A 13,982-nucleotide genomic window follows, 5' to 3' on the forward strand; every position below is an offset into this window, starting at 1 on the left:
TTAACCAATAATCCCCCCCCCCACAAGTCAGAAACGTCGCTTAAATGACCTAAGATGGATGATTTAAGACTGTGTGAAAATGAACTCTAACCAAAAGCATGTTTTAAGGAGATCGAGGAAAGTGCAAGAGCTTTTGGGATGACACAGTAAAAAATAGTGTCGCCATTTTGGCAAGTTCTGTTGAAAGATTTACGACTCGGGAGGAGGAATGGACTTGTTTTCATACTGCGGGCGAACCTCCTCAGAGGACTAAAGAAGGCGACAGATTTGTGAAGATTAATAATGGAAAGAGCACTTTTATTTATGAAAGCGATGATATATGGAAACCATCTCGATATGGTTCTTGGACGAACGGAAAAATTCACACAGGACTACAATTGGTTTTTACCTGCTTATGGAGATTATTAGAAGAGGTCACAAAGAGAAAGGAAAAATATATGAAAATAACAAGATGAGACGTGGGAAACAGCAAAATAGGACTGGATAGAATTATGAACATTATTTGGACAGATTTGTGGACATTAACGCAGCAGCAAGAAGATGATTGGATCCCCTTCGGAACTACCATCAAAAGGAGAATTTGCATATGCTTACATATATATGTATATATAGAGATTTAGAAATAATTACTGTAAGTTTACAGTAATTAATTACTGTAATTAATTACTGTAATAATTACTGTAATAATTACTGTAAGTTTAGAAATAATTACTGTAAATATACCTTATTTCTTGCTTTTGTCAGAAGAGCATAACCTCATTGTGTAATTTCAGAAATGTTGGAAACATAACTTCAGAGTTAATACAGAAACTTTTCTTTCACGATTTGTGGGTTTTTATGTGGAATAGGACCAGGGTGTGTTAGAAGCGGACAGTGTTACAAGTGTCTAATGGGCCCTAACAGCTGCTTTTGTGTTGCGGGGGGGGGCACAAATTTTAAAACGTTCCGGAAACCTCCCCCTACTAATAAAGTTCCTCTATTATCCTCTTGGACGCAGGTGGCGCTGTGGGTTAAAGCCTCAGCGCCTAGGACTTGCCGATTGAAAGGTCGGCGGTTCGAATCCCTGCGGCGGGGTGCGCTCCCGCTGCTCGGTCCCAGCGCCTGCCAACCTAGCAGTTCGAAAGCACCTCCGGGTGCAAGTAGATAAATAGGGACCGCTTACCAGCGGGAAGGTAAACGGCGTTTCCGTGTGCGGCTCTGGCTCGCCAGAGCAGCGATGTCACGCTGGCCACGTGACCCGGAAGTGTCTCCGGACAGCGCTGGCCCCTGGCCTCTTAAGTGAGATGGGCGCACAACCCCAGAGTCTGTCAAGACTGGCCCGTACGGGCAGGGGTACCTTTACCTTTACCTTTATTATCCTCTTACGCGTGGAGGCTGGGCAGGGAAGCTGGTGGACTGCGCCCAGCAAAGAGTGACCTGAAACAGCCTTGCAGTGCGATCTCTTAATATTGCAGTTAAAAACCCCGATTTCTCCGATTTCCCCCCTTGGGTGGAAAGTTGTGGGGATGGGCACGATAAAAATACTCGGACATGCGCATATATATCAATTTATATAGTTCTGTCTGTTGTGTTCACTGGAAAACGAAAGGCACCCCCTCTCGCGCTTTTGGCCAAAAACAACATTTTATAGCTGGATAGTAATGTATATAAAATGCTAAATGTACGCAATACGCCTTGGACGCGAAATATATACGTCACCCATTCCCTTCCACAGCCGCTGCTATGGCAACCGCGGCCTTCCATCCTGGCAACCTCGCGCGCCTCGAAGTGACGTAGGCAGCGGGCGTTAGTGACGTAACCGTTTCCTCTGGGGAAGAAAGGGCTCTCGGGCAGGTGAGTGACAGCTTCCCGGCGGGCCCCCCGCTTGAAGCTCCGGGGCCGAGACCCCTGTGAAGCGGGCCCTTCCGCTTCTCCCCCCCCCCCCCGGGAAGTCCCTCGGCGCCTCCTGGTTGCGAGCGCTGCCCGCTCCCCGCTCTGCTGCTGCTGCCCTTTCGGCCGGACCTCCTTCCCCTCGGCGCCTCTCCACCCTTGCCTTCGCTTTCCTGCCCGCGGAAATGTCGGAACTTTCCGCCCCTTTTTTGGGCAGCGTCTCCTCTGCCCCGACACCTTTTCTTTCCGTTTGCACGCTGCTTTTTGGCCCCGCTTCCTCCTCGCCCTGCCTCCTTTCTGTCACCTCGCGCGGCCCTGAAGCTGCTTCCCTTTGCACTGGCGAGGCTCCACGTCCCTTCCCCCAAGCAAACCGCCCCCCCCCGCCTAGTGGGCTGTTTGTTTTGTTTTTAACTTTGGGAAGCAAAGCTCATGGAGAAGCCTAAGAGGGAGAACGGAATGGAGAAGGAAACCTTGCGGGGGGGGGGGCATCGGGCAGGGGCAATGTCCATAGAAGTTAATACCCGGGAGACGGATCTTGCTGAAACTTGGGACCGGATCAAAGGTGATGGGGAACATCAGAGCAAGGCTAAAAGACAGGAGTTGAGGACAGGCTCCTTGAAGGCTTCGTAGAAGGGAGAAGCAGGAACCCAGCAAAAGGCAGGTTGAGGCACTTGGGCAAAACAGGAAAGCTCTCAGCTAGCATACACTTCCTTGGGGGCCAAGGAGAACATGGAAATCACCTGTGCTATATCGTGCAAATAAGAGGACCACATGGAGTGCATATGTCATTAAGTGCTTATGTCATGCCAAGTTGTTGGTTCCTTGCTCCCTCCCTTATCAATGGAGTGGCTACTTCCCCAGCAGGCCATCAAAGCCAATGGCAGGAAGCTAATTCTTGCCTGTCACATGTATTTTTTCCATCATTGGATAAGGGGGTGGTCTGGGTCAATCTTAAAAATCCTAATGAGATAGAGGGGAGTATATCTCTGCCGCTCCCCACCCCCCGCCCCTTTTAACGTCAACTGGACAAGAGGAAATTAAAGATATTTTTCTGGCATGGAGATAAGTAGTGGGAATTGCTTCACTTGCTTAGTTTCTGTACACTGGGTTGCTATTATAAGGTCAATAGCAAAGCTGAGACTGAAGAAAGCATACTCAGTCATAGCTGTCTCTTTTCCCCAAGTAATCTGCTTTCTTCACCGTATTGACATTTTAAGACGTTCTAGATCAAAAGTACTGCCTTGAATTGGGCTGAAAATCTATTGAAAACCAGTACAACCAGCACAGAGCAAAGTAATGTACTTCTGTGAACTAATCTTCCCCAGGCGCTTCCATGAAGACATAGTTTTGCGTCACAAACTGGTTCTGCAAATGGAAACTTCTCTCAAACTGGAGGCAGATTTATTTTTTAATATTGGACAGGGAGGCTAGCATGTAAGAGGATGTGAAGGTCTTAGGTTACAATCTAGTGGGATAACGAAGGCTTCAGCCTACAAGTTTTGGCTTTTATTACAAATCTTAGATCTAAATCCCGCTTGGTAAGTAAGAAACAAATAAACCTAGTCCCTATAAGTATGTCCTTAAGTCATATAAATTTTGGCTGCTTGATATCTTACTCCTGATAACATGTACCAAGCTGGTAAATTAAAAAAAGATTTGTTGGAATACAAAGAAACATAGGTCTCTAGAAATCTGATGATTTGTTGGAAAGATAGTGTGCATCAGCATGCAATGTTAACTGCTCTGTTTTCTAAATCCTCTTTCTCACTAAGTATATATCATCAATCCATATTTGTACAGATTGTAAAGTGTTTTGTACATTGTCTTGTTTATCCTTGCAACACCCTTTCATTCCCATTTTACCACTGGAGAACTGAGGCTGAGATAGCAACTTGCCCAAGGCTCCTTGAGGTCATGACTGAGGTAGGGGCTAAATCTCACGGGACTGGGTTGAGAACTATGAATTGTGCCTCTCTGACTTTGATGCCTATTTTATGTAACATTCAGAGAAACAGGAAAACTGAAAACAGCAGGTAAAACCAGGGGTAAAAACCACTGTCTCTCTTTCTCCTTAATTAAAAACTGCAGTGAGACATGGGACTGAAATCCTAATCAGATGCCATCTGAATTTCCCTCTGCTGCCAAGGCCAGAACTGCTATCCTTGTTGCTCCCCCGTTCTCTAAAGCTAAGAGATGGAGCCCCTTGAAGTGACCATCATTGAAGGTGTGGGGGATGAAGTCACTGTTGTGGCTGGCATCGTGGTCCTTATCATGGCCTTGGTCCTGGCCTGGCTTTCCACATATGTGGCGGATGGTGGCAGCCATCTTATGGGAACGGTTGTGGCTACTGGAGATTCAGCAGTGATCCACTTGAGCCCCATCGAACGCTACGTGGGGAACTCGGTGTCAGAACAGTCGGAGGCCCAAGGGGCTGCAGAAGGGGCTGAAGAGAAGGCAGAAGAGGGTCCTGCTTCTGATGCAGGTCCTGCAGTTGAGCAAGGAGACAGCAGTAGTAGCTCAGATGCTACCTTAGACCGTCTGTTGGACATTCAGGGCCTGTCCCAAAGGACCTTTTCTATTGCTGCTGATTCCCAAGAGAACCAGAGAGTTCCACAAGCTGTGCCTATCATGGAGGAGAGTGAACCAAACCCAGGATTTATCAAGGTGCGCCTCAAATTCCTCAATGACACAGAGGAGGTGGCCATTGTGAAGCCAGAAGACACCATTGGCATCCTCAAGAGGTGAGTGGTGTTGAATATGAATAAGATATGCACAAGTCCAAAGTGTTGCGTCCACATATTAACAGTGAGTAATGTGCAACCTGTTTTTTTTTGCAGTTAAAGCAAGTAATTAAAATGATTTGTCTCATATGTTGTCAACAATACTAAACAACTGAAAGCCAAAAGAAATACTTGCACAAGTACATCATCTATACATGTGTTCAAACCATTGATAAGAAAAGGTTTGATAAACAGGATGCAACATCTCAAAATCTTTAGTCACTGATCATTAAAATGTGCATTAAAAAAACCTTTAGCACAAGTTACAAGAAAGAAGATTCCAACTAAACATCAGGAATAGCTTTCTGACGTAAGAGCTCTCTGACAGTGGAACGGACTCCCTCGGGAGGTTGTGGATTCTCCTTCATGGCAGGGTTTTAAACAGAGATCATATGGCCATCTGTCATGAATGCTTTACTTCAGATTCCTGCACTGCAGGGGGTTGGACTAGATGACCCTTAGGGTCCCTTCCATCTCTACAGTTCTATGGTTCTACTGTAATCTGGATGACACAATACAATGAGAAAGAATAATGTAGAGGATCATGCAGGTAAATGCTCTCTTGGATACTTATGGCTGATTTTTTTTGTATACTTTCTTCAGTATTGTGAAATAAGTTTTAGTTTTGCACATAAAGAAGTTCTGTCCAAAGGAGACTAGTGGAGGGTGGTTCTGGCATACTGATTATAAGGAACCATTGCATTATATGCAGCTGTGAGCAGCGCTAGCAGACGAACCCTATTCATTTTGAGTGTCATGAAGCATGTTGTACAGCAGTCTGCTGAGCTGAATCATTCACCTGACCTTTAAAAAACAGCACTACACATTTGAGGGTGGGGGTGGGAGATGAACAAAAAATATTTCCAAAGAGTGGGAAAGCTTCAAAGAAAGCTTTGCAGGTGGGTGGGTGGGTAGGTAAATAGCAAGAGCTGCGTGTAGTTTATTAGCCTACAAAGTGGGTGGGGTGTAGGTTTATTCCTCTTAAAACTTTGAGACCTCCAAGTGCACTCACAGCAGGGCAAGACTTCTGTGCACCATCTACCAGCCCAGCAGCACTTCTTGGAATACCCCTGGGGTGATGTGAGCCATGGGCACTCCAGGAAGTGCTGCCAGGCTACTAGGATCCAGCATGCAGAAATTTCCCCCCTTGTTTCATGTACCCCACCAACTTCCACATCCCCTATGAGAACTGCTACTTGTGAACACATTTATTTATAGGGTAGTGAGGTATGTTGTTGATTATTTTAAGGTGTCCTTACCCCACAACATCATGCCCTGCAGGTATTTTGTACTACAACTCTCCTCAGTCTCTGCCAGAACACCCATTTAAAAGCAGTCCCATCAGCATTCCCTCCCTCTCTCTCTCTCTTTGGCCTAGATGTTCATTTCCTTATTTTTCTCTCCAAAGCAAGTACTTCCCAGGCCGGGAGAATCAGATGAAGTTTATCTACCAGGGCCAGCTTCTCCAGGACCAGGCAAGGACTCTTCGCTCTCTCAACATCCTGGACAATTGCGTAATCCACTGTCATCTTTCTCAGACTGCTACCTCCGCCATGCCTGACCCAGTGGTTGCACCATCGGAAGCTGGCGGTATCACTTTGAGCATGGGCAACCTGATGATTCCCATTTTTGTGGTGATGCTGGCGGTCATCTGGTATTTCCGTATCAACTACCGGCAGTTATTCACAGCCCCGGCCACCATTTCCTTGGTTGGGGCAACTGTCTTTTTTAGTTTCCTTGTTTTCGGGATGTATGGACGATGAGCAGCCATGGGGAAGGAGGGAGTGGCCTTAGCTGCCAAATCTTGAGTGCTCTCTGTTTCGTACTTCCACTCATTCATACCCTGTGAGGGACATATAAAGCTCTTATCCAGAATTCTCCGCTGATGGAGGTTAGAGCTCCACAAAACCTTTGAGTTGAAAAATTGTACTTAATTTCTACATTTTCTATCGCTACAGCATTTGGGTATCTTTGAAGAGTGATGCTAGAAGAGGGGAACGAGACAAGTATAGAAGAGAGCAGGGCCACAGGTGTTTGCTCTGATCTCCCCTTATTCTCAGGATAGAATCCTTTCAACTGTCAGAAGCGTTGCCTTGCTGTCGTTCGGCTTCTAGGCCTCGAAGAGAGATTTGGCTGCCACATTCTCCTCCACAGCTACTAGGACTTGGAACTTGGTGATGATTATCGTAGAGAACCCATTTGTACTGAAGTACAGTTCCTGTCCCTTGTGCTCTTAAGACTTCTGAGCCCCGCAATAGAGGAAACGGGCTCTCCACCTAAGCATTTGCCTGTTTAGTTTGCTGCTGCTGCTGCTGCTGCTGCTGCTTTGGAAAGCATGAATGGAATGATCTTTGGGCTCATGCTTCTCTCCATTTCATTGCCACTAATTACATGGTAGTTACACAGTGATGCACTGTGAACTAGTGAGACACCTGCCTTCTCCCCTCCCACCTTTCCAAGATACATGCACCTTGAACTATGTTCTGAAGACACCTGCCCACTTCTTACTGTACGGACTCCATTGAGATGCTCACACTACCCCTGTGCTGTAGAAAAGAAGAGCCCTCTCCAAAGAGGGCCATTTGCATGTGCACACTCTGCAAGGATTATGATCCAGAATGCCATTAGTAACCAAGACGCTTGCATGGTTTGCCTCTTAACTGTCTACAGGAAGAATATTGGCAGCACTTGGGGGTTAACCAGGTTGACTTACAAGTATTGAAACCACATGTATCTCCTTGGAATTCATGGTCATTGGCTGAGAGGGCTTCAAATAGAAGACAGGCAAGCTGAATTTCCCTTGTCTTCTGTGTCAGAGGTGATGATTTGACATCGAAGACATAAAAGACCAGGACTGGTAAATGTAATCACTACACCCCTCTCTGCTAGGTTGTAAGCGACTTCTCTTTGAGCTTGCTAAAGTATTTTAAATCCCACAACTTGTCTCTTAAGTGGAGAGAGTTGGGGGAGTTAATTAAATTTCAGGCCTCATGGTTGCTAACCTAAGTTGGAACTGAATAACCAACTTCAGATATTTCCGATGGTAATTATCAGTGCCAAGTAATTTCCCACTCCTCCTCAAAATCAATCTCTAGTATTTGTACCACTGATCTAGCTTTTAAAATCAAGGCATTTATTAAAAGTTGTCAGAAATCATTCTTTTAAGTTAAACCTGCGCTTGACATCCACTGTGTGAAATGTATTATAAAAATCCATGCAGATTTTATGTCGTCGTGTTTTCTTCTGTGGAGTTTGTTCAAATCTGCTTTAAGAGGAAGGAAAATAAGGAAGGAAAATAAAAACAGGCATCTGAGTAACTACCTGTGACAATTAAGCATCGTCTCTAAATGACTAGGCAGGGAAGCTTTTTGTAAATTGGGGGAGATTGGACTCTTCCCCCCCAGTCTTTGGTGTGCTACATATATATGTCCAGTTATTTACTTGTTTAAAAGGTCTTTTGCTGGAGCTGGGAAGTTTCCATACCCAAATTTTATATACTCTATATACTCTTCATATACAGGCTTTTCACACCACCAAATTTGGAACAGCTTTGCTGCATGATCTACACCAGGCACGTCCAACTCCCAAGAGACTGCTATCTACTCCCACTATTAAAAAATGGCATTAACTTTGGATTAACCAAAGTTGTTGAGCATTTTTTTGGGGGGGGGAGAGGCTTCAGCAAAGTTGTTTTGTTTTGGGGGGATCGGGATCGACCAGGGACACCCCACAATTGATCAATAGATTGTGATTGACCTGTTCGATGTACATCCCTGATCTACAGTCTAAAACAGGGGTGCCTAACTTGTGGTTCTCTACCTGCTTGCTTCCTATCAGTCCCAGCTAGCATGGCCAGCACTCAGAGATGATGGGAGTAATCTTGCAACACTCAACCAGAACTAGCCTTACAGCAAGATTGTGTGCTCTATGTAGACTCCAAATTTTGTTTCAAGAAAAGCTAAACATTCTGGGAGTTGGACAGCACTCTGAGTTAGCACATACATGCTTGCTCCTGCGATTTACTCTAGCTTTTGAGAGGGAGCAGGAGCTTTGTAGCACTCATCTCTTCCCCAACCCTGCAAACTTTTGCTCTGTAGCTTCTTGAGATTTCACAATGTGCTTATGCCTGCCTTTTGACAATTAGATTATTTTAGACTCACACACTCACACTCAAGTCTTTCAGGTGCTGTCCAAAATTGCATTTTTGTAAATGCAAAAAGCCCTCTGGTTTCAACAGAAGATCTGATTCAACACTACTCTCAAGATGAGGATTGAGTAGGCATTGAAAGCAACAATTTAACAGAACTAAGAACAGCCATGGACTGCAAAAAGATCAAACCTATCCATTCTGAAGGAAATCAACTGTGAGTGCTCAGTGGAAGGACAGATCCTGAAGCTGAGGCTCAAATACTTTGGCCACCTCATGAGAAGAGAAGACACTCTGGAAAAAAACTCTGATGTTGGGTAAGACTGAGGACACAAGCAGAAGGGCACGACAGGGCGAGATGGTTGGACAGTGTTCTCGAAGCAACCAACATGAATCTGACGAAACTCCCGGAGGCAGTGGAAGACTGGTATGCCTGGTGTGCTCTGGTCCATGGGGTTACGAAGAGTCAGACAAGACTAATTGACTAAACAACGAAGAACAGCCTGAGGCTCAAATACCAAGCAGAGTTGCAGTTTATTTACACAGGCATTCCACAATCCATGGATGGGCAGGAAAAAAAATACAGATTTGACAGGGTTGTTTTGTTTTTTTAAAAAAAATCTAGCTACCTACCTGTACAAGCTGAGATTACATACACAAAACAAGTTTTAAAAAATAATTCAGAGACCACAGTACAGTACTTACTCCAATGATTTCTGCACATGTTCAAAGATATCACAGAGGTGCAGTTTGTACATCATCAACAAATTAAAAACCTCTCAACAGTCCACTCATGATAGAATACACGGGTTTGTTTTTTCTTCTTCAAGTGAAACAGGCCTACCTTAAAAAAATTAAAGGGTGCAAGTGCAGATACAGAGCCATATATAAAAAGACCTAGGTCTTCCCCCACCCTACCCCTCCCTCAATTAATGTTCAAAATTCCCCGGATGCTACACTTCCTAGGTTATCTGCAACATGATCCCAAAGGGTTCAGCTGCAACCATGGAGGCTGAGCAGGGTTCTTCCTTTTCCCTCAATCTGGCCACTTTTGCGCCGCTTCAGTTTTACAGGTACATAATTTTAATGGGGTAGCAACTGGTTGCCAGGCATAGAGAAGGTAACTGATCCTGGTTTGAATAAAAGTCTACCTCTTCTTCTTCCTTACTATTTCTCTCTGGAAAGATATGATCCGGTTCAGCTAGTTAAGTCAGAAGCGGGTGCAAGGCTGATCATTGCCTGCATAGCACAGGCTGTCAAGTCATGTTTTCAAAAACATTTGCTAAAGCACAACATGAAGCATTGGTTTCTAATGATGGGGGAGTACAGACTGCCATAGAAGAAAACAGGTGACCTTAAAAATAAAAAAAAGGTTGGTTGTGGTCCAGGATCCATCCCTTCAAGACAAAAGAACTGTACAATTCAGCTGGTAGAGCTCCAAGTCATGTTATTTATCTTTAAATAACATGGAGTTCTTGCTCCATGTGGGGCAAAAGCTTGCCTCGTCCTCTGAACAGTTCCTGCATACCTAGTACCTTTTGCCTAGGGAAGCAAAGTGAAGAGGAGCAAGGGGTGGGGAAAGAGAGAAAACTATAAAATGATTTTAACTTGCTGAGTAGGCTACCTCTACTTCCAGACATGCTGAACATCATCAGTCACACACTCCCGTTCAGTGACTGCAGATTCAGCATCTATGCTGCAATGTAGGGAAACACGGCTGCCACAATTTGGGCCCTCACAGGCAGGAAAAGTGTGAGAAACTAAGGACGAAGCAGGAAGACATAAGGCTCTTCGGAGACCCTCCAAACAGCTGAACATGCAAAGAGTTTTCTGTTTCGGGACTGTAGTAAGTGATTGCTACGAGAAGCCTCTCCTTACAGAACTGAGCCCATGAATTTTAGCCGTGGCAAAGGCGGACTTTCATCTGCGACCCAACTGGCTTTTTTCAGCTGCTATGAGAATGGAGGAAAAGGTTCGAAAGGCTCAGTCCTGAAAAACCAGCATCAGCAGCAGACATCACTGTGCTGAAGCAGGCATGTGCGTAGCTGCAACAGAACAGATTTATGGGAGGAAAATCTTAGTCTCTCCATACACCCCCCCCCCCAAACACACACATATTTGCATTCTCTGGAATAGAGGAAAGGGAAGAAGAATACACGAGAAATTCCCTTTAAGTATGTTCAGAAGCTGGGGGTGGCGGGGCTGGGCTTGCACAAAGCTTATTAAGTCTTGTCAAAATTCCGGAAAAGAGAAGCACAGAGACACAATGAAAACCAGCAACACTCCACCTTCCAGAGTCAACTTTGCAATTTCAAGTTTCCATCTAGGACCACCATGATTTCTGGCGTTTTAAAAACTGCACCTGCTTACAGAAGGAATAGAATTCAGGCCAGGATTGAGGTGGAAGGGAGGTTTATATAGATGGGGAGAGAGCGGTGGAAGTACTCACTTAAGAGTATACATCCTCCCTCCCATCTCTTCTGCTGCCCCACCCAGGCACACTTAGATTGGCTCTAATACTCCAGCAAGGTTTTGTTTAGATTCATCGACCAACACAGGCCACAGTAGGGAAGGCAGCACTGCCCCTACTGTGCTTGACCTTCATTAACATCTTCTGGGGGATGTTAAACAGCAGAGCCATTTTTTTAATTAAAAAAAGCAACAACCAACTATTCTAATTTGCAGCCAATTTTTAGGGCTGTACAGAGATTCATACCTGCATACGGAGTATGTATAAAGCATTGCAAATCTTATGGTATTGGCTCACCAGGGTTGGGCAAAACCTAGGTTTGTGCCCAGTATAGGAAGAGTTCGGAAGCAAACAGCTGCACCAGCTTCCTGACATGCATCGCCGGGAGAGACTGCCCACATCATCAAAGCCATTCATCATGTTGCTTCATACACAGTCTTGGAAATGCCATTTGGCAGGGAAGCAGACACCGTTTGGCAGTAGTGACAGCAGCAACACAAGACCAAACCTCTCTTTGGCCTCCATCCCAGTTTGCTCAGGTTGTGTAGACGTCTGAGGACTGCTCTCTGCAGCAAGAGCATTATTCCTGCCTGGGAGGGCAAGAGGGATACAGCAGCCACGGAGACAGCCTTTTGAACAACGGAGCGCCGCCGCAGCAGCTCAGAGGCAGGTTCACGATCTGGTGCCCCCTTCGCACGACGGAAAGGAGGCTCCGTTTTGGAGCAGAGGCTCTCGAGAAGGGAGGGCAGGCACTGAAGCGCAACAGACATTCTCCATTCCCCCCCAGAGACCCTTTAATTCTCTTGCAAACCAGGCCAAAAAGGCTGCAGGCCGACACACACCACCCCGCCCAGTCAGTCTCCAGGGTTGCGAAGCGATACAATGCCACCGTATATATAGTCATGATTGAACATCCACTAACATCACAATAAATAGACGTGTTGAAACGGGGATGGGGGTGGGGTGGGGGAGGAAAGAGAATAGCGACTCCCTGGCTGACGGAGTCACTCATCTTCAAGGCCCCGCCTCAAAACACCACCCCCCGCTTTTCCCCGGAAGAGGTGGGTGCCCACTGCACCAAAAGCAGTCCGGTCCTTTCGTTCTCACATCCAGTGGACACAAAGGGCTGTGCAATGTGTGCTGGAGGCTTGGGAGGAAAAGGGAGACATGCAGCCAACTCTCTTCACAGTTCATAAAAAGGTGTGCCTGAGAGGAGACAGTCCTGCTCCTTTCCCGCGAACTGGGTCGGACGGGGTTCCGGGGCATCTCCCCTCCTCCCTCTTTTCTTTATCCTCATCCCAGCATTATTCAATTGATGTCATCATAAAGGCTGGGGGTGGGAGGTGCAAGCTGCTTTGGCTTGAGTTTCTTCTTGCTGGAGCTCATTCCTGGAGCACCTCCTACCAGGCTCATGTGCGGTTTCTTCTTTTTGGTTTTCCGGGACTCTGAGTTGTTTGTACCTGAGGTGGAGAAGAAGGCAAGTGCCCGTTAAGCCTCTGGTATGTTTCATAGACACTTTCCTCTGTTGACAACACTTTGTACAGTGGTACCTCGAGTTACATACGCTTCAGGTTACAGACTCCGCTAACCCAGAAATAGTACCTTGGGTTAAGAACTTTGCTTCAGGATGAGAACAGAAATCACACAGCAGCAGCACCGCAGCAGTGGGAGGTCCCATTAGCTAAAGTGGTGCTTCAGGTTAAGAACAGTTTCAGGTTACGAACGGACCTCCAGAACGAATTAAGTTCTTTACCCAAGGTACCACTGTATCTTTCTGATCAATCACTTTTGGACTGAATGCATCAGCCACTTCATTCATACCCATGACAGCCTGTTCACGCATGCAAAACAAACACGAGGAAGCGGGCATGTGAGAATTGTCCCAATACCATTCAACACTTAAATGACTCTCAGCCAAACATATCAACTGCATGAATTTAGAACTATTGGGACCAAGAAGTGACATGCGCATCGCTGCTCAGTGTTATCACCATGTGACAAGTTGGCATGTATCTCTGTCTTTCAGAGTTCTTAGTCGCCTAAATGCTTCCTCCGTTCTACACCAAGATCCAGCTATTTTATGACTGCTTCTTTTGTCTTCCTCTCACTGCTGCCATGCTGTGCCCAACACCTGGAACAGTGGGTTTCTAGTCTTCTATACTCAGGGGATCCTTCCCACATTGATTTTATCTGCCAAGGAGTTTCTTGGCATGCCAGAGGATTCTGAAAGGAATTCTCCACTCTCAGGGGGTGCTAAGCAATGTCTTCTGGGCCCAGTCACCAAACAAGACTGTGCACTGCAATACATTATCAAAGGACAAAGCTGTCTTTCAAGGAATCCTGCCCACCATTGTTCGTCTCCATGCCATGGACCCTCCAGGTTCCTGGAAGACTCCCTCCAATCCCTCAAGATTTCCAGCCAGCATTTGTGGCCATAAAGCAGTGCTGGAGAACAACCCCCCCCCCAAAAAAAATATATGGAGGTCCATATGATTTCTCACCCTAGTCTTACAGACTAAAAAGTACATAGCATATGCAATGCCTGGCCAAAAATAATAAATAAATAAATCTGGGTGTGGATGGGAATGGATGACAGGATAAAGCGGAATGCTGCGGATATTGTTTCAGTATCCTTGCCCCTTCCCAATGTCAAGCACAATATATTATGCAAAGTAAGAAGTTCACACCATTACAGTGGTACCTTGGGTTACAAACA

At 45.8% G+C, this 13,982-nt stretch overlaps 2 protein-coding genes across 6 annotated transcripts in view; one reads left to right on the top strand and one right to left on the bottom strand.

Moving 5' to 3' along the window:
* Positions 1-1,720: 1,720 nt before the first annotated feature.
* TMUB2 (transmembrane and ubiquitin like domain containing 2) lies at positions 1,721-7,875 on the top strand. 2 transcript variants are annotated; one of them, XM_083708572.1, is made up of 3 exons: positions 1,721-1,833; positions 3,958-4,610; positions 6,058-7,875. In XM_083708572.1, exons 2-3 carry the CDS (start codon positions 4,063-4,065, stop codon positions 6,410-6,412), a joined length of 903 nt encoding a protein of 300 aa, XP_083564698.1. In that variant the 5' UTR covers positions 1,721-1,833; positions 3,958-4,062; the 3' UTR covers positions 6,413-7,875. The 2 variants fall into 2 exon arrangements, with proteins under 2 accessions (XP_083564698.1, XP_083564699.1); XM_083708573.1 differs by lacking the exon at positions 1,721-1,833 and adding an exon at positions 1,865-2,530 and having other exon boundaries at positions 3,962-4,610.
* A 1,436-nt stretch (positions 7,876-9,311) lies between these two features.
* The window catches only part of ATXN7L3 (ataxin 7 like 3), a 30,309-nt gene continuing 25,638 nt past the window's right edge, over positions 9,312-13,982 (bottom strand). For all 4 annotated transcript variants that reach the window (XM_083708568.1, XM_083708569.1, XM_083708570.1 and 1 more), the window contains exon 13: positions 9,312-12,726. In XM_083708568.1, the coding sequence (XP_083564694.1) occupies positions 12,575-12,726 (152 nt within the window). In that variant the 3' untranslated portion in view covers positions 9,312-12,574. The remainder of the gene's footprint in view (positions 12,727-13,982) is intronic.

Source organism: Podarcis gaigeae (genome assembly GCF_964106915.1).
Source record: "Podarcis gaigeae genome assembly, chromosome: 13".
NCBI lineage: Eukaryota > Metazoa > Chordata > Lepidosauria > Squamata > Lacertidae > Podarcis > Podarcis gaigeae.